Source organism: Oncorhynchus mykiss, chromosome 27 (genome assembly GCF_057628025.1).
Source record: "Oncorhynchus mykiss isolate SJ-2025 chromosome 27, ASM5762802v1, whole genome shotgun sequence".
Classification (NCBI taxonomy): Eukaryota; Metazoa; Chordata; class Actinopteri; order Salmoniformes; family Salmonidae; genus Oncorhynchus; species Oncorhynchus mykiss.
In genome coordinates, this window is record NC_143048.1 from 13,645,001 (window position 1) to 13,666,380 (window position 21,380).

The 21,380-nt window shown below is 45.1% G+C and overlaps 1 protein-coding gene across 2 annotated transcripts in view; it reads right to left on the reverse strand.

Annotated features, from left to right (window-relative positions):
• LOC110507564 (numb-like protein) overlaps positions 1–21,380 on the reverse strand; it is a 62,004-nt gene that overhangs the window by 26,223 nt on the left and 14,401 nt on the right. Inside the window, exon 1 of one of the 2 annotated variants that reach the window (XM_036964704.2) lies at positions 9,672–11,083. The exons of the other annotated variant lie outside the window; for it this stretch is intronic. Coding sequence (XP_036820599.1) covers positions 9,672–9,712 — 41 coding nt within the window. The 5' untranslated portion in view covers positions 9,713–11,083. Of the gene's footprint in view, positions 1–9,671; positions 11,084–21,380 lie in introns of those variants that run through there. 2 annotated transcript variants of the gene reach the window in all.

Here is a 21,380-nt window from a genome sequence, read left to right on the forward strand (position 1 = left end):
GAACGACGAGAGAGCGAACGAGAGAGAGAGAACAAGAGAGATACATAAAGAGAGAGAATGAGAGAGAGAGAGAGAGAGAGAGAGAGAACGAGAGAGAGAGATATACATAAATAGAGAGAGAACGACGAGAGAGCGAGAGAGAAAATGAGAGAGAGAGAATGAGAGAGAGAGAGATACATAAATAGAGAGAGAGAGAGAGACAAGCTACAGCCGTGAGCTGGGAAAGCGACAGTCCTCTCCCACTGTGTGTCTTTGGCCAGCATTACCGTAAGCCATCCAGACACACAGCTAGTGGGGAAACATACCACCCCGTATGGCAGTGTCTCCACATGCAACATGGGATTGGGCTGGCTTTGGGTGGTGGGTATTATTGTGTGACAGTGTGCATAAGCAACCTGTCTCTCTCTTTCTACATCTCTCTCTCTCTGAATGTCTCCCTTTCTCGCCCTGTGCATCTGTTATACAAACCGTGACATGTTGAATACCTCTGTTCTTACACCCTTTTCTAAGATTTTCTCTCCTCTGTGAGTTAATCAACCTTCTCCCTATTTCCATCTCTGTCAGTCTGACCTATATTCCTCCTTTTCATCTCTCCATCACCTCCTCCTCCCTTCACCTTGCTCTAGCCACAGATATACAAGCCTGGAATCAGAGCACTAGATTACAGCTACATGGGCTTTCTTTTCTCTCTCAGTCACGGTGCACATAAATCTCTGCGATATTAACAACAGGAATCAGAGAAGTAGAGCAGGCAGGAGGGAGGGAGAGTGTGTGTGTGTGTGTGTGTGTCAGAGAAGTAAAAGTAAAAAGATATAAAAACAAGACCAGTATGCAGTTATGAGAGAAACCAAATGGGGAGAAAGACAAAACAAAGATGAGAAAGAGGTGTGTGTGTGTGTGTGTGTGTGTGTGTGTGTGTGTGTGTGTGTGTGTGTGTGTGTGTGTGTGTGTGTGTGTGTGTGTGTGTGTGTGTATTAGTAGTTGGAGGTAAACGATAGCAAACATATGGAGAAAGAGAGAAAGACAATTTGTATTGTTTATTATCTATTTCACTTGCTTTGGCTATGTAAACATATGTTTCCCATGCCAATAAAGCTCCTTAAATTGAAATTGAATTGAAATTGAATTGTGAGAGAGAGGAGTGAGAGGATAGACAACAGGAAAAACGAGAGACAGATAGTGGTTAAACAGGCTAATAAAACTAGGATGGACTCTAGCATCAGAAAAACATTTGAGTTGGGCCACCACACATAAACACACAGCATTGAGGCCACAGTGGAACATCAGAGTACACACAAAGATAGTGAATTTAGAGATAAATCATCCTAAATTAATTTGAGAGGAACAGAATTTCAATTTGTCTATGGAAAATGCGTATTCCTGTTCAAGACTTTGGAAGCAGTGTTTGAAACAAAAGCACTCCATATAGGCCTTCCCGAGTGGTGCAGCGGTCTAAGGTTCTGTGCCGCCGCATTGGCACGTCAATACAACTTGGGGTTTGATCCCAGGCTGTGTCATGAACGGCCGTGACCGGGAGTCCCATAGGGCGACGCACAGTCCAGGTTAGGGGAGGGTTTGGCCCGGGGAAGCTTTACTTGGCTCATCACACTCTAGCGACTCCTCCTGGCGGGCCGGGTGCCTGCAGGCTGACTTCGGTCGTCAGCTGAACAGTATTTCCTCCAACACATTGGTGCAGGTGTGAAGAAGGTTCGGGGGTTTCGATGACTCGACCTTCGCCTCTCCCGAGCCCGTTGGGGAGTTGCAGCGATGAGACAAGATTGTAATCACGAAATTGGGGTAAAAATACAACAACATTGTAAAAAACACTCCACATGCACACTAGGCTAGTAGAACATCAGTCTAGTTCATTCACACACTAGGTTATTAGAACGTCAGTCTAGTTCATTCACACACTAGGTTAGTAGAACATCAGTCTAGTTCGTTCACACACTAGGTTAGTAGAACATCAGTCTAGTTCATTCACACACTAGGTTAGTAGAACATCAGTCTAGTTCATTCACACACTAGGTTAGTAGAACATCAGTCTAGTTCATTCACACACTAGGTTAGTAGAACATCAGTCTAGTTCATTCACACACTAGGTTAGTAGAACATCAGTCTAGTTCATTCACACACTAGGTTAGTAGAACATCAGTCAAGTTCATTCACACACTAGGTTAGTAGAACATCAGTCTAGTTCATTCACACACTAGGTTAGTAGAACATCAGTCTAGTTCATTCACACACTAGGTTAGTAGAACATCAGTCTAGTTCGTTCACACACTAGGTTAGTAGAACATCAGTCTAGTTCATTCACACACTAGGTTAGTAGAACATCAGTCTAGTTCATTCACACACTAGGTTAGTAGAACATCAGTCTAGTTCATTCACACACTAGGTTAGTAGAACATCAGTCTAGTTCGTTCACACACTAGGTTAGTAGAACATCAGTCTAGTTCATTCACACACTAGGTTAGTAGAACATCAGTCTAGTTCATTCACACACTAGGTTAGTAGAACATCAGTCGGAGTTCATTCACACACTAGGTTAGTAGAACATCAGTCTAGTTCATTCAGTAATGGTAAGTCTATAGAGGAACAACAGAGTTGACTGAGTTTATTACCGTTACTGAGGTAATATAGTTATCTGGGTAAAGTATCATGGTCTCCCACAGTTAGAAAAGCCTGCCCACAGGGCAGGGAGCAGGGAAAATGTTTACCAAAGCAAGTGAGAAATAGACCAACTATCCGTGGTCAGGGGGTAAGCAGCCGCCACACTGAGAGACAGCTAGTGATTAGATTCTACTAGAGATCAGGGAGCGTTGCAGGAACGTGTCAAAAATGATTTACTGAGGGAGTGGTGAGGAAACAAACGTCTGTTGTGTAAAAACAGGAACCGTCTTTATGATGTTAACTGCATTTTATTTATTTATTTAAAATGTTGTATTTGATGTGGAGAAAGACGTTTTATTAATAGATCACATATACACTGTGCTGCCTCAGGATGATCCAATTTCCGGGGCCTCTCGGACACTAAATGTAAATACTGAGCGACCCAGAGCAAGAAAAGAGTCGGCTTGTCCCCACGACAACCGTCTGTTTCCGCTCCCCCCATTCCACATATCCAACCCCCCCTCCCTCCACCCCTTCTCTCTCTGTGTGTGTGTGTGTGTGTGTGTGTGTGGTTGTGGAATGAGGGAGCGGAACCAAGCCCACATAAACAGGGGCAGCAGTGTTTTGACTGCTGTCTGACCCTGGGAGAAGAGGTCGGCCCCACTTCATTCCAGTGATACGCAACTCTGGGGTCAGCGGTCCCTTCCTGTCGATGTCACATTAGCCATAGTTCATTTGATACAGAGAAACCCCTGAGGAGAGGACAAGACATAACTGTATCAGAACACTGCTAATACATCACCATCTGTAGTCTGTACTGGAAACACTGAACAAATACAACAGTGACGCTCTGGAGGTTACAGTACAGTATGAAGGCCTGTGTACTGGAACGGGATGGTTACGCATATTATAATGAGCGTGGGCTGTGTGCTGGTGCGTGTGCGTGGGTGGGTGGGTGTGCGTGTGTGAAAGCTGATGTGGAGAGACAGCTGGAACAGAGGCTGTCATGTGTAAAGGCAGTCTTCAGCCTGACGGACTGACACTCTCTCTAACCAGCACAGACTTCCTGTCTGCCTGGGACAGTCTCCTCTCTACCCCCCACCAACCCTGTTTATCCTCAGTTCACCAGCACTGGGTCCTATTCATTAGGCACCAAAGGGAAGAAAACAGGATGAAACAGTGAGGGAATACCTGAACTTGTCCAATAAAAAATGCACATTTTCATTTTGCGTAAAAAAAATGCTCTCTCCTCCACTGTCACTATGCTAACTACTGCCTGTAGCACCACCATCCATCACATAGCACCACTCTCTCACCCATCATTGTGTAACTAAACATTGTTTCTCCTCAATCCCGATCATATATCATTCCACCGTCACACTTATCTACAGTACCTTTCCAGCCCTCTCTCTTTCCCTGTCTCTCTCTTTCCCTGTCTCTCTCTCTTTCACTGTCTCTCTCTCTCTTTCACTGTCTCTCTCTCTCTTTCACTCTCTCTCTCCTTCCCTGTCTCTCTCTCCATCCCTGTCTCTCTCTTTTCCTGTCTCTCTCTCCATCCCTGTCTCTCTCTCCATCCTTGTCTCTCTCTCTTTCCCTGTCTCTCTCCCCATTCCCTCTCATAGTTCATCCAGCAGACACTCTCTGTCATTCCACATCTACATTCATGTCAATTAGGCCATGCCGTAATTCAATCACCCTCCAACACAGTAACATGGACCATGCATGCCTTGTGTAGGCTGTGATGACAGTGTGGGCGACAGCCAGGACTGTGGACTCTGATGTAAGGTAGATTATACAGATATATAACCTCTGACACAACACAAACACATCACACGCAGCGCGTGTGCGCACACGCACACACACACATCTGCCCTCTACACACACACACAATCTGCCCTCTACACACACACACATCTGCCCTCTACACACACACACAATCTTACCCCCACCCACACTTCCAAACAGTGGTGACCCGGATGACCCACAGTGGTGCAAAAAGTACCCAATTTTCATCCTTGAGTAAAAGTAAAGATACCTTAATAGAAAATGACCCAAGTAAAAGTGAAAGTCACCCAGTAAAATACTACTTAAGTGAAAGTCTAAAAGTATTTGGTTGTATATATACTTAAGTATCAAAAGTAAATGTAATTGCTAAAATGTATATAAGAATAAATAATTTCAAATTCCCTATATTAAACAATCAAGATGGCACCATTTTCTTGTTTTTGAAATGTACGGATAGCCAGGGGTACACTCCAACACTCAGACATTATTTACGAATGAAGCATTTGTGTTTAGTGAATCCACAAGATCAGAGGCAGTAGGGTTGACCAGGGATGTTCTCTTGATAAGTGCCTGAATTGGACCACTTTCCTGTCCTGCTAGCCATGCAAAATGTAACGACTACTTTTGGGTGTCAGGGAAAATGTATGGAGTAAAAAGCACATTCTTTTTTTTTTAGAAAACTAGTGAAGTAAAAGTTGTCAAAAATATAAAGAGTAAAGCAAAGTATAGATACCACAAAAAACTCCTTAAGTAGTACTTGAAATTATTTTTACTTAACTACTTTACACCTCTGATGATCCGGATGGGTGTGGGGGTCAGAACAGACAGGGCATCTGTTATTGTGGTCAGATAGTTGATGTACCTCGGCATGGCAACAGACATAATTAGCTTTAAACAGGCTACGACACTAACACTCAATCAGTCCTTCCTGTGGTTCCTAATGCAATTAGGAAGAAGAAGCCACAGGCCGAGGGGCTTCTGAGAAGACCACTGCTGAGAAGGTCCAAGGCCCAAACTCAATTAGACTGAACCACAGGCTGGTCAGAGAGTAAGTCAGTTAATATAATGAGAGGGATGCCCTGCCCTGGTCTCTGACTGCCTGTCACTCACACTGCTCTGCTCTGCTGATCTCTGGGATTCCGCAGCATATAAAGTACATGAATAGGGTGCATCCCCATGACAACAGGTGTGGTGGTGGGACTCTCTGGAAGTAGTTCCACAAACCCACTAATAGAACACCATATTAGAACTGAACACGCCTAACAACGCAGTCATGGGAATATCTTTAAAGTTGTCACGTTATTTATTATTTATGGCCGTGGAGACACATTTCAAGCGCAAACAGCTAGTGTGAGGGAGGGCGCAAAAAAACAAACAAATATTAAATGCATTAAGTCATAACGCTAAAAGGCATTAAATGTGCCTTATCACTATTTGTCTTGTTTCTGCAGAGGCAGCATTTTTCTCTCCAGGAGATTAGTAACATTTACAGCTCCTTACTGAATCCCATTGTAATGTATGGCACAGTAAACAATGTCTTGCTATTCTGCGCGAATGTTGCAAAAATAAATGTACACATACATGTTATTCAATCATTGCACCCACACTGCTAGCACGTGTCTGCGTGGCCAGTCTCTAAAATAGAAATGGGTTCTATTTTTTACACTTTAGGGGCTGCAAGTCCTGCCTCTCCCATCTCCTCATTGGTTTTTAGGGGGAGCATATACCCACGGGGGGATTGAAAGATGAACTCAGGTCCACACTCCAGTCGGTTGCGGTAATGCACCTACAGTTGTTTGCCAACCGGCATATTAAGTCCAAAATAATAATAATAACAATAAGAAGCCTGAAGGAAGGAGGAGAGATGACTAGACACGAATTTGGTTGACCGTTTTATCTGTGGATTAATTGTCAGAGTAGAGGACCTTGTGCATTTCAGGTAAAATAACAAGCCAATGTTTATATCCCAGGACAAATTAACTAGCAACAGCGCGCTAACTAGCTAAATTGCCAGAAATGTTTCATGCTTTTTGACCTGTCCCCAAATTAATATAATTGGTTCAGAGTTTGTTTTGATATTTCAACCTGCGTGTCGTGATCGCATCTGGTGTGTGTGGACAAAATCAACGTGTGCAGTCTGGTCAGCATGTAAGGCTACAGGTCAACATAACCGTCTGCATGTGTATGTGGATGGTGTCGAGCTTCAGTGTGTGTGTGTGTGTGTGTGTGTATGTGTGTGTGTGCCTGCGTGTGTGTGGGGACTTCTGCTCTCTGTTTCCATTATATATACACATCATCGAAGAAGGGGTCGAGTGAGTGTGCCAACTGCCAAGGCCGAGTTGGAATTTCCATAAAGATTCCATAGCAGTGACTTCCCAGTTCTCTAACAGACACTCACCCAGACCAGTAAGACCAAGCATACATACTGCTAACTAGGAGAGAGCAAATTGACTTCCTATTACGGTCATTACTATTTAGTGCCAATTTATCAAAGCATCTATCAGAATGCATTTACAGTAAAGCCACAGCAGCATCGTCTAAGGAGTGTCATGTGTTTACAGTAAAGATAGAGCAGCAGTGTCAAAGGACTGTCATGTGTTTACAGTAAAGATAGAGCAGCAGTGTCTAAGGAGTGTCATCTGTTTACAGTAAAGATAGAGCAGCAGTGTCTAAGGAGTGCCATGTGTTTACAGTAAAGATAGAGCAGCAGTATCTAAGGAGTGCCATGTGTTTACAGTAAAGATAGAGCAGCAGTGTCTAATGAGTGTCATCTGTTTACAGTAAAGATAGAGCAGCAGTGTCTAAGGAGTGTAATGTGTTTACAGTAAAGATACAGCAGCAGTGTCTAAGGAGTGTCATGTGTTTACAGTAAAGATACAGCAGCAGTGTCTAAGGAGTGTCATGTGTTTACAATAAAGATACAGCAGCAGTGTCTAAGGAGTGTCATGTGTTTACAGTAAAGATACAGCAGCAGTGTCTAAGGAGTGTCATGTGTTTACAATAAAGATAGAGCAGCAGTGTCTAAGGAGTGCCATGTGTTTACAGTAAAGATACAGCAGCAGTGTCTAAGGAGTGTCATGTGTTTACAATAAAGATACAGCAGCAGTGTCTAAGGAGTGCCATGTGTTTACAGTAAAGATACAGCAGCAGTGTCTAAGGAGTGTCATGTGTTTACAGTAAAGATACAGCAGCAGTGTCTATTTCATTTTCTGGCAACAAATCAACCTGCCTTCCCAATCTGCATCTCTGCCAAGTGATCTCAAAATGATGACTAATCAAGGACATCAATATCAAACAGGACAGGAGCAACTTGAGACCAACAATGATCCAGTATTGTCTCTGCCTTTCGGATATGATCACTGAGAGAGACAGGTGGACATGTCCCAAATGCCACCCTATTCCCTGTGTAGTGCACCACTTTTGACCAGGTCCCAAATAGTGCACTACATAGGGCACTGGTTCTCAATCCTGCTCCCAGGGACCCAATGGGGTGCACATTTTTGTTTTTGCCCTAGCACTACACAGTTGATTCAAATCATCAACTCATCAAAAGGCTTTGATGATTTGAATCAGCTGTGTCGTGCTAGGACAACAACAAAAATGTGCACCCCATTATGTCCCCAGGACCAGGATTGAGAACCACTGACATAGGGAATAGGGTGGTGATTTGGGATACAACCACAGTGAGACCTGTTAGGGAGCATTGAGGCTTGGGAATAACAAGCTAAAGGGTAGCGGTAATACGGTAATATGTTTGCGATGTGAAGGTAAGACGTTCTATGACACAGAGCCATATGGTGCAAGTAGAACCTATGTGCCATGTCACCTTTTCTCATCTCATAGACCTGCTACAAAATCAGAACATTTTGACTTATCATCTGTGTGGGTGGAGTAAATCCTACCACAAGATTGTCTGATGTCCCTCCCTCTTCCCAGTGTTAGGGGGGGCAGGTAGCCTAGTGGTTAGAGCGGAACAGTAACCGAAAGGTTGCTAGATTGAATCCCCGAGCTGACAAGGTAAAAATCTTTCGTTCTACCCTTGAACAAGGCAGTTAACCCATTGTTCCTAGGCCGTCATTGTAAATAAGAATTTGTTCTTAACTGACTTGACTAGTTAAATAAAGATAAATGTAATGTCCCTCCCAAACACACAGCTGTGCCCTCATAGCTTACTCATACTCCTCTTTCCTCTGTGCCTCCCTCCTTTCTTCACAAACACAGGCTAAGCTCTTAGCCGAGGGCCTCTGAGTGGAGATGAGATACACACGCCTGTGTGTGTGCTCCAAGACATGGAGATTAACAACAGAAACACCTAAATCCCCCTGTGCCCTTGGAGGCGGGCAGAGAGAGAGAGAGCGGGCAGAGAGAGAGAGAGAGAGTGGGCAGAGAGAGAGAGAGAGAGCGGGCAGAGAGAGAGAGAGAGGGCAGAGAGAGAGAGAGAGAGAGGGCAGAGAGAGAGAGAGAGAGGGCAGAGAGAGAGAGAGAGAGAGAGAGAGAGAGAGAGAGCGAGAGAGAGAGAGAGAGCGCGGGCATGGCTGCAGTGGGCGGTCCAGCTGGTCCAGGGTGTTCGTAGGGGCTCCCTAAACAGCAGGACTAATGTTAAAACACAGCAGCCATGTGAAGACCTCTCACATGCTCTTATCTGCCCAGGCTAGACCCAGGCCACAGGCTCTCTATCCACAAGGAGTCATTCAGACAAGAGCAAGTGTGCAGACAGCACTCACATCTCACAATTCTCAAACACACACCTCAGGAAATAACGTGTGAAAAGCATTTCCCTTTTCTCAACATAAGAGAAGTGTTGCATTGCCAATCACTCAAACAAAAAGACAAAAACAGTCCCACTTTTCTCCTGTGTCTGCTTAACTTGGCTTTTGCTGCTACTTCTTCTTCTTCTACTTCTGTGGTGGTAAGATTACTAAGATTCATCCTTTTCTGCTATGAAAACATCCCTTAACATTTAATGTCGCACAAGCGGCACATAAACAAATATGAGGTATTTTGGGATATCAATTGAGACTCTAATCGGGTCCATATGGGCGCGGGGGCTAATAGAGCCGCTAAGACTATGAGCTCCTGGAATAAGCTAGTAGACGCCCCGTCAGTTTTGACAGCTGCTGAAATGGCTATGGCCAATAATAACCGAGGCTAATGCTATCGCTAACTACAGACACGCTAGAGCTAGGCTATTGACCTGTGTTCACAGCTACTGCAACACATCAGCCTATCCTACTGTACCCCCCCCCCCAATCCCCCCAGCCACAAACACTCACCTTAGCTCGATGGCCTCCCCCATCTCAGCGCTCAAACTCATCTCAGACTAGTGAAAGCAGAAGAAGAGGCAGAGAGCAGTAGAAGAAGAAGTGGAGAGATGATGATGATGGGTGTTCAAAAATGCGAAAAAGAGAACGCCCTGAGACTCGCAGCGGCAGCAGCAGCAGCGGAGGAGAATTCAACTAACACAACATGCGATGAAAATCTGCTTGGGGATCAGAGAGAGAGAGAGAGAGAGAGAGAGAGAGAGAGAGAGAGAGAACCACACCTCTTCTTAAGAGATTAACTTGGAGAGAAGGCAACCGACACATTCACACAGACCCCTGTAGCTGTGTGTGTGTAATGTGTACGTGTGTCTCTAACACACACACACTCCTGTCTGAATTGCCTGTGAGAGGGACGGTTCATTTTCAGCCTCTCCAAAACCTGTCCGAGAGGATGGGAGGATGAAGAGGACATACAGGGGGACACAGAGAGGATGAGAATGAGAGAGGATGAGAGAGGAAAGAGTGAGAGGGGGAGGAGCGGAGCGGAGCGTAGAGGTGATTAGGCTAGCGGTGACACAGTTTCATCCGTCCATCTGTGATGGCCAGTGAGGCTGAAGGCTGTAGGCAGGGGTCTGGGATGGGGGGACTTTTCTGTGCCTGCAGCCTGCCTGGTCACACGTTCACCTCTGCCTGGGAGCCATTCATTCACTAAGCACTATACTGCTCCGAAGACAAGGAAGCAACTCTCTCTCTCTCTCAGCTGGAGAAAAGAGAGATGAAGGGAGAGAAAGAGGGAGCGAGAGATAGCTAGATCTGTAAAAATAGACAGTGCATGAGAGGAGGACAAAGAAAGAGAGATAGCTTCACAAAATGGGAGACAGCCAGAAGGAAAGTGTGTCCATCTATGTTGTGTCATATAGAGAGATTAGCTTGATAATTCACTGTGGGCAAAGCGTACAGCGGTGGGCTGAGCTCTCCCATAAGCCTATTAATGGTATAGTTATCGAACACGATGACCTCACAGGCTGGATGGGAACACATACTGCTCAGATTCCTCCTTACGTAACAAAAATGGCTTCCAAAGAATTCAATCAACCAGTGTTTTAACATCACCATCACACCCTAATCATTCCCATGGTAACACTAGCTCTGCTGTTCACCACTCGCCAGAGCCCTGTTCTTGCTGTTGATTACACATAGAATTAGAATATAGTCATTATTTTTCTATGGAGCTAACTGGAGTGCACACCTAAACAAAACTATGAGTAATCTTCCCCTGTGGATTGCATTTAAATTAGGAATTAGAATACAGGATATTTATGGTTTTCCAACTGTGTTGTTGTTCTGTTTTCCCATGGGATCATGGAGAAGAGAAGAGCAGGCAACTGGCGGCACGCGGGCCAAACGGCCTGTGAGTGATAATTAAAAAAGATATTATATTATAAAAAATAAAAAAGAGACATGTGGATCGTGTCTCAATGTAATCAAGGTATATAATGATTCTTATTTTCAAATAAATCTTTTTTTGGGCTTAGTTGTGGTCAATTTGCAGTCTAAAAAATATTATCATTATGTTCCGACCCCCCGACCATCCACATCGACAAAAATGGTCTTGCGGCTGAATCTAGTTGTCTACCCCTGGAGTAAAGGTTTTACCCCAACAGAAATAGCCATGCAGCCTGGTGTGGTGTGGTGTGATGTGGTGTGGTGTGATGTGGTGTGATGTGGGGTGGTGTGCTGTGGTGTGATATGGTGTGGTGTGGGGTGGTATGGTGTGGTATGGGGTGGTATGGTATGGTATGGGGTGGTGTGGTGTGGGGTGGTGTGCTGAGCCCTAGGCACTGTTAACATTGATTGCTCGGTGTTGTTAATTGAATTTCTCATGACCCAAATGAGGGCCCACCAGTAGAGCTGGCTTGGTGTGTGTGTGTGTGTGTGTGTGTGTGTGTGTGTGTGTGTGTGTGTGTGTGTGTGTGTACATGTTTTCCTACATTATCAAGACCACAATGTCCTGACAAGGTAGGAATACAATACTAATTTGAAAGGTTTAGGGTTTGGGTTTACGGTTAGGGTTAGGTTTGAGTTAGGTTTAGCGTTAGAGGTCAGATTAGGGTTAAGGTTCGGTTAAGGGTTATGGAAAATAGGATTTTGAATGGAAACACATTTTTACTCCCCAAAAATTCACGAAAACAAAGCTGTGTGTGTGTGTGTGTACTCTGATGTTTCACTTTTGAGTGGCCTCAATGCTACGTATTTATGTGTGGTGGCGCAACTTGTAAACTCCAATGTTTTACTGATGTTTAACTATGCTCGAGTAATCACAGGACCTGCGGTGGTAGACATATTCTTTCATGTCCATGAACAGACACACACGCGCAAGCGCTCGCATGCGAACACACACTCACGCAATTCCGATCAAATAGCCCACCTGTACAACACTGGAGGCTGCTAAAGGGAGGACGGCTCATAATAATGTCTGTTTGATGATTTGATACAATTCCACGGAGTCCGCTCCATCCATTATCATGATCCCGTCCTCCCCAATTAAGGTGCCACCAACCCCCTGTGCTGTACAAACGCTCGAAACTAAATCATTTGTGCTTGTGAAAAAAACATGACAGAATCACATGCAAACCCACAATACACATCCCACTCTGCACAAACTTGTTGAATCAACGTTGTTTTAACATAATTTGTCAAACATAGTGACGTGGAATCTACATGGAAAATGCATTGGATTTGAAAAAAAATCATCAACTGTTGTTTTGAGGGTGTCATTTTAACCACAGGATTATGTTATGGTAACCAATTGGTAACCAATTTTTAACATAGTCCAATCTTTCATAAAATATGTTGAATTTGTACCTTTGAAACAATGTCAGATCTCCAACATTATATCCACTGTCAAAACAAATAATAAATAAGCTGGGAAGCACCTCCTACTGGAGAATTGATTTATGTACAGCTCTCCATTTGATCTCCCATGCAGGGTTTTAACCAAGTCCAGTCCTACTTAACTTCCATATTTGTCACTGACTAATAGCAATGCGCTATTGTGAGAATGATAAGCAAAAGATTTCTTACTATAACTAGATTCACTGTTGCTATCGGGTAGATTTAACAGAGCAAATGAAACGGAACCATCTTTTCTACGTCATGTATCAGCAAATCCAACATCGGCCTAAATATCGATGAGTCATCAACAGCTATTGTTTCAATTTAACCCAGGGTTCAACTAAAAATAGACAAAACAGGCCCAGGGTTTCAAGCTTTGACTGATTTCAGATGTAATCTTCAATTGTTAATTAATATGTTGGATTCATGTCTCCATCTCAACCAAAAATGAATGAATGAATCCAACATATCCATTTTTAATTTGTAGACATGGAGTTAAAGCCAGACTCAGTGGCACAAAAGAGACATCTCCTCCTCAGTGCTCATCTCTCCATTCTCAAACTCTGGCAGTTATTTTCATTGTATGTACATAGTTGTCATGTACTCTCTCCTATAGGCATCTCTTTTCCTCTCTTTCCATTTTTCTATCCATGTCAGCGATTCCTCATCTCTTCTCACAGCTCTCCCCCTCCTTGTATCATCCTCTTCTTCCTACTCTCGTTCCAAATTTTAGACAAACGCTGGTTGTTATTCTATACACAGTCTATGACAACAATATAGCCCTGTGTTTTCTTTTTGTATTCATCTTTATTGCACACGATTCTTCCAATATTATGGCAAGCCCAAACAGACAGACTATTTCCATGGGTTTGGGATGGAAATTAGAAACCTGCACCAACTGTTCCTGGATGATGTCATTTCCTGAAACATACCACAAGCCGCAGGCATTTCCCAAACCTCAACAGCAAGTGTGTGTGCACACAAAGTACATCCGTACCCAAAATGCACTCTACTGTTAGGAGTATACGAACAGAGTAAACTAAAGATACACTGGGCCAGTTTGAAAGTAACTATGTATGCAGTTGACTTGTGTTGCTGTGCTACTATGATTCAAACATTATGTGCATGGATGAGCTCCAGTGTAAGTGTGCTTTCAACCAGGCTCATGTCAAGTGTGTGTATCAATTGTCTGGGAATGGTTTGATCCAAAATTCCTGTTTGCCACACTGTATGAGATAGAGCTCAACTTTCCTAACGATTGTCGCAAATCAGATACCAATCAACTAAGCCCACAGAAGTAAATAACTTGTGACTCTCCTCCTGTCCAATCATCTTCTGAGTTTCAGGACACAGCCCCACTGTCCGGTCCAGTGCTGGCCAGAGCCAAGTCCAGACACTCATCTGAAAAGCACTGGGATCGATGTGTGGCTCTGTTCAATGCCTATCCCTCTCACTCCCTCTCTCTCCCCCTTTACAACCAAAAGCCTGTTCTGTTCCCCACTACAAAGACACATTGTCACCAATCTGGTAAAAAAAACTATGGAGGATAGAGAAATGTGTGAGTATGTGTGTGTACCTCCTTGCGGCATCCCAAAACATTCAGAATGCAGCCTATTTAACAGCACCAACCAACCATGAAGGAAATGCTTCAGCCTTTCTTTTTTTACAGTCTGGTAAATAAACTGTGGCTCTCGACTGTAAATTGCCTGAGAGAGAGAGGATCGATGGCTTTCCTCTCTCCAGGGTGTGTGTGTTTGTGTGTGTGTGTGCACGTATGTGTGTGTAGAGGGAGCAGGCAGACTGAATTGGGTCACGTGTCTGGTGGGCTAACAAAGGGGCAGCAGTGAGCCTGAGACCTGATATGCAACACCAGTGCTCTGCGCACACACGCACACACGCACACACACGCATACACACACACACGCACGCACGCACGCCTGCACGCGCACACACACACCTGCACGCGCGCACACACACACACACAAAATAGCTATTACACGTGGGCCACTCAACCTCTAATTGTGTCCACAAGGCAGGTCATTGCAGACGGCTGTAACACTGACCATGGTACAGTTTTCAGAGTAATAGCCATGGAGGGGAGCCCTCAGCCTACGTTGAGTTCTCTGTCAGGCCAGTTTTCAGCACCTGAGGACTGGAGTGGTAGGCTACCCTCTAGTAACAGAGTACTGACCTCTTTCAGTCCCTCTCAAAACGTGTCTCCTGTACACCTTGCCACTCGATTATCTGTAGCCTCCCTCCTTCCTGCCCTCGTTCTCCTGTGTTTTTCCTAGTCGTGCAGTGTGTGATTCTCTCTCTCTCTCGTCTCCTAATTCCTTCAGCCTTCTAGGACTTTACTCCTCTCTGATGAAGTTGGTGCTGCTTACACTTGAGATGAGACGAGAAGGAAAGAAACAGAACGCAAGCACAACCGTGTGCTGAAGAGGAAATGTGCCAGTGTTTACAGCAACAAGACCTATTCCTGAGCAGGATCAGAGCAGAGAGAGAGGAATGAGAGAAACAGAAACAGGGACTGAGAGACAAAGTAATAGGATGCTGAAAACCCTTTCCCTCCCACACACAGCGAAACACACATTTGCAAATGTTTCTAAAAACCTGTTTTTTTTTTGTCATTATGAGGTATTGTGTGTAGCAGTTATTCCCAAACTGGGGTAGGGGCAATGCCGTCGGGGGTACGCCTCGTTTCACTGCCAAAAATACAATTAAACCATCTAGTGCTCAGCAAAATAACAACACAATGTCAAATACAGGTAGCCTGGTCAAATAATTAACATCCAATCACATTAACCGTTACTCTCTTGTGGGAAACCTTCACTCTTGAGCAGACATTTAGAAACTAAACGTGACAATTTGAAAAATAAGCCACAGGCGTTTTTTGAGTGAGAACAAAGACGACTTTCGAGTAGTAAGACGTATAAAAGCAACAGATACCATTAATAAGAAGGGGCTAGAAGAGTCTTATATGGTGAGCTACAGAGTGGCTAGGACAGGGAAGCCCCAGACTATTGTGGAGGAATTCATTCTTCCTGCTGCCGAGGATATGGCTGGGACAATGTCTTCATCAAACAACACTGTTTCACAACACAGCAGTGACACGGCAGGAGATGTTTTGAAACAATACCTGCTTTCCATACAAGCCAGTGAATTCTATGCGTTACAGCTGGATGAGACAATAGACATGGTGGGCCTGGCACAACTCCTGGTATATGTCTGTTACAGCTGGATGAGTCAACAGACATGGTGGGCCTGGCACATCTCCTGGTATATGTCTGTTACAGCTGGATGAGTCAACAGACATGGTGGGCCTGGCACATCTCCTGGTATATGTCTGTTACAGCTGGATGAGTCAACAGACATGGTGGGCCTGGCACAACTCCTGGTACATGTCTGTTACAGCTGGATGAGTCAACAGACATGGTGGGCCTGGCACAACTCCTGGTATATGTCTGTTACAGCTGGATGAGTCAACAGACATGGTGGGCCTGGCACAACTCCTGGTATATGTATGTTACAGCTGGATGAGTCAACAGACATGGTGGGCCTGGCACAACTCCTGGTATATGTCTGTTACAGCTGGATGAGTCAACAGACATGGTGGGCCTGGCACAACTCCTGGTATATGTCTGTTACAGCTGGATGAGTCAACAGACATGGTGGGCCTGGCACAACTCCTGGTATATGTATGTTACAGCTGGATGAGTCAACAGACATGGTGGGCCTGGCACAACTCCTGGTATATGTCTGTTACAGCTGGATGAGTCAACAGACATGGTGGGCCTGGCACAACTCCTGGTATATGTATGTTACAGCTGGATGAGTCAACAGACATGGTGGGCCTGGCACAACTCCTGGTATATGTATGTTACAGCTGGATGAGTCAACAGACATGGTGGGCCTGGCACAACTCCTGGTATATGTATGTTACAGCTGGATGAGTCAACAGACATGGAACTCTCATGCATTTTCTGCATTATGCAATGATATGGGCAGCGACCATGTAACGCTTTTACAACATACAGAAGTGCGCTGCTTATCAAGGGGCAAAGTATTGACACATTTTTTAAATTGAGAGACGAGCTTAAAGTTTTCTTTGCTGACCATAATTTTCACTTGTCTGACCGCTTGCATGATGAGTAGTTTCTCACACGACTGGCCTATCTGGGTGATGTTTTTTCTCGACTGAATGATCTGAATCTAGAATTACAGGGACTCTCCGCAACTATATTCAATGGTCGGGACAAAGCTGAGGCTATGATGAAGAATTTGGCACTCCTTTCTTTCTCCCTAAAGGACAACACACAGGCCTTTCCATCATTGTATGATTTGTGTGCAAATGAACTCAAGCTTACGGACAATGTCAAATGTGATGTAGTGAAGCACCTGATTGAGTTGGGCGCGCAATTATGCAGGTACTTTCCTGAAACGGATGACACAAACAACTGGATTCGTTATCCCTTTCATGCCCTGCCTCCAGTTCACTTACCGATATCTCAACAAGAAAGCCTCATCGAAATTGCAACAAGTGGTTCTGTGAAAATTGAATTGAATCAGAAGTCACTGCCATATTTCTGGATAGGGCTGCGCTCAGAGTTTCTTGCCTTGGCAAATCGCACTGTTAAGACACTGATGCCCTTTGCAACCACGTACCTATGTGAGAGTGGATTCTCGGCCCTCACTAACATGAAAACTAAATACAGGCACAGACTGTGTGGAAAATGCTTTAAGACTGAGACTCTCTCCAATACAACATTGCAGAGTTATGTGCATCCTTTCAAGCACACCCTTCTCATTAACCTGTGGTGAGTTATTCACCATTTCTGTAGAAACAAATAAGGTTTTATATGTAAGATGGTTAAATAAAGAGCAAAATTGTTGATTATTATTATATTATTATTTGTGTCCTGTTCCTATAAGAGCTCTTTGTCACTTCCCACGAGCCGGGTTGTGACAAAAACTCAAACTCATTCTTATGTTTAATAAATGTATCGGATAGTGTGTGTGTGTGGCAGGCTTACAATGTTGGCAAAAAGCAACATTTGAGAGTGCGCTGACCCTGATGCTGGAGAGAGTACGCAGCTGGAGGTTGAATGTATGGAGGGGTACGGGACTATAAAAGGTTTGGGGACCACTGGTGTGTAGATTGATGAGAAACATATATATATATATATATATATATATTTTAGAGTAAGGCTGTAATGTAACAAAATGTGTAAAAATTGAAGGGTTCTGAATACTTTCCGAAGGCACTGTATGTGTGTATGTGCGTAGCATCAGTATGCATGTGGGTGTCTGTGTGTGTCTGTGTGTGTCTGTGTGTGTGTGTGTGTGTGTGTGTGTGTGTCTGTGTGTCTGTGTGTGTCTGTGTGTGTGTGTGTCTGTGTGTGTGTGTGTGTGTGTGTGTGTGTGTGTGTGTGTGTGTGTGTGTGAAATCAAAATGTTATTCGTCACATGCTTCGTAAACAACAAGTTAGTGCAAAAAGGGTCAATGCAGATAGCCTGTAAAATATAGATGAAAACTATTTGGTAAATAGTATGGTTTACAGCTTAACTCATAGAGGTCCTGGATAGCCGGGAGCTCGGCCCCAGTGATGTACAGGGCTGTACTCACCACCCATTGTTGAGTCGAGGGCCTTGCAGTTGCCATACCAATTGGGGATGCAGACAGTCAAGATGCTCTCAATGGTGCAGCAATGGTGTAGAATTCTCCGGATCTGAGTGCCCACGGCAAAGCTTTTCAGCCTCCTGAGGGGGAAGAAGCGCTGTTGTGCCCTCACAACTGTGTGAGTGTGTGTGGACCATTGGGGTGGCAGCGTAGCCTAGTGGTTAGAGCGTTTGAACAGTAACCAAAAGGTTGAACGATCGAATCCCCGAGCTGACAAGGTACAAATCTGTCGTTCTGCCCCTGAACAAGGCAGTTAATCCATTGTTCCTAGGCCGTCATTGAAAATAAGAATGTCTTCTTAACTGACTTGCCTAGTTAAATAAAGGTAAAAAAAAAATGTAAAATGTTAATTCCTTAGTGATGTGGACACAGAGGAACTTGAAGCTCTCAACCTGTTTCACTGCAGCCCCATTGATGTGGATGGGGATGTGCTTGTCCCTCCGTTTCCTGTAATCCACAATCAGCTTATTTGTCTTGCTGACGTTGAAGGAGAGGTTGTTGTCCTGGCACCACACTGTCAGGTCTCTGACCTCCTACCTATAGGCTGTCTCATCGTCATCAGCTATCAGTCCTACCACTTTCGTGTCGTCATCAAACTTGATGATGGTGTTGGAGTCTCCCTGTTCACGCATTTGTGGGTGAACAGGGAGTACAGAAGGGGACTAAGCTTATCCTCACCGCCAGGAGGCAGCCCGTCAGGAAGTCCAGGATCCAGTTGCAGAGGGAGGTGTTCAGTTCCAGGGTCCTGAGCTTGGTGATGAGCTTTGAGGGGACTATGGTGTTGAATGCTGAGCTGTAGTCAATGAACACCATTCTTACATTGGTATTCCTTTTGTCCAGGTGGGTGAGGGCAGTGTGGAGCGCAATAGCGATTGTGTCATCCGTGGATCTGTTGGGGCGGTATGAGAATTGGAGTGGGTCCAGGCTGTCTGGGATGATGGTGTTGATGTGAGCCATGACCAGCCTTTCAAAGCATTTAATGGCTATATATGTGAGTGCTACGGGGCAAGTTGGTATTACAGACCGGGTCAGGGAAAATATCAGTGAAGTAATCCTAGTACTCCTTTCTCTATGATTAGGGTCTCCTCAGAGAACACCGGTCACTTTTAATTAAAGCTTCCACTGCTGGCCGAGCATCACATTTACATCCAGGACTGAGCACAGAGAAATAACACCGCAGGGTCAAGCACCGGTCGTGTATTACTGAGGGTGTGTGAATCTAATCCTGAGATATGATAGGCTGAACCGTCCTAGAGGCACATAGTGAGATCACCAGCTAGTTAGTCACCCGATGAACTAACTGCTACACAGTGCTGGGAAATAAGAGTGCATATCAATGCAACAGTGTAGAAATATATGACAAAATTCTATTTCAGCAGAGAGGAAGGTGTGTGGCTTTCAAGCCCCAGGATATTTCCTATGCATCACACTCAGTATGGAAACATCCAGAACATATATTTCACAATATCCCCTAAAGCAGTCAACCGACCGCAAGAGACTAGTGAGAAGAAAACAAACTGCTACCAAAAGACAGTTCCTACAGTCTCCACTTTCTTCCTCAACGGGTTTCACGTATGACATCACTTGATTGACTTCCTGTCCCTCCCTCTCCATCTCATCCACACGCCCCTCTTCAATGGGGAAAGATGGAGAGGCAGTGGTGGCGGGGTGTTTCTGTGTCTGCCTGGGCCATACCATTACCTCATGCGGCTCTGGTTTAAAAACGACACTCACATTCTTACATCATCCCTCTAAGGCTGTAGTTGGAGTGACAATGTCATGTTTAACTTTGTCTCGCTCTGATTGGGTGTAATGTGAATTACCTCATGGTATTCTAGGAGGCCCCAGTGGTCTGACTGTCTGTCACACCCTGCCCTGCTCTGAGTGACTCACAGTAGGAGAGGAGAGAGTAAGAGTAGAGGCCAAACACAGATGGCCCACTGCAGGGCAGGGCTGGCCCAAATGGCCCCACCATGAAAGCTAGCAGCGCCCCTGGTGTGGAACAGAACCGCGCCACTTTGTCATGTTAATGGAGGGGGGACAGCTGCCGGGTGGTGGGGGGCGGAGGTGGGGTATGGGACCAGACAGGAGGGGGACACAAAGGAGGCTGAGTGAGCCCCATACAATCACCCCCACGTGCCAAAAAATACCATAAAGCCAGGTCCCTCTTCGCCTGTGACCCTTGGCCCCAAGTGAACCCACAAATGCGATGCGAGGCAGCCAGGAATGCTTTCACCCTGGACGGGTGGGCAGTCTGTTGTAGTGACCCACTGGGAGATCAGACAGTGGAGTTGGAGAGAGTGGAGTCAGGCTAGCTCTGAGAGATCGATAAGCTTTTAAGTCAGCATGTCTCTGTGACTCTGTCTCCCTCCACTGTCTGTCTACAGGCGGGCGCTCTCACTGGCAGCCGAGAGAAAAGCTTGCAGAATTTTCTAGGGCAACGAGAACAGCGGGGCTCCCGGCAGCAGCAGCCTAAAAGCAGGCAGCCAGTCACATCCCCTAGCCAATCCTACATTTAACGGAGAGTGTTCGTGCAGAAAAGCACCACTGGGCACACACTGGTTGAATCCACATTTCTATTAAATTACGTTGAACCAACGTGGAATAGACGTTGAAGTGACGTCTGTGCCCAGCGGGGCCAGACTCGTCAACGAACATCTGGTGCCACGCAAAAAAAGGGCGACTTAAAAAAAGCCCCGTGAAAGTGTTTAGTTCAGAACAATCACTGCACCCTATAAGAGGAGAGGTAATTGTCTTCAACAACATCGATTGCAGTTTGGTAGGTGGTGTTTTAGACTCGAGCCTTGAATGACCTTGACGGGCTACAAAAACAGTATTGATCCCAAACGAATGGCCTGATTGGTGCAGATAAACAGAGATTCAAACATTTAGTGGGCTACACCAGGGCTGCCGTGTGTCAATGTCAATGAACACTTGTAACAGGGCAGAGGAGCATGTGCCAGTCAAAGCACTTATCCAGTGAGAGAGAGAGAAAGAGAGAGATCAGACCAGTTGTTTAGTCTCGTTGCTGTGAAACAAAGCGTCAGAGTGGAGAGTGGCCCAGGATCAACAAAAGACACTTTCAGCTCTTCAGGCAGAGAGGAGAAGAGAGGACATGAGAGAGGAGGAGAGGAAGTGAGAGGAGA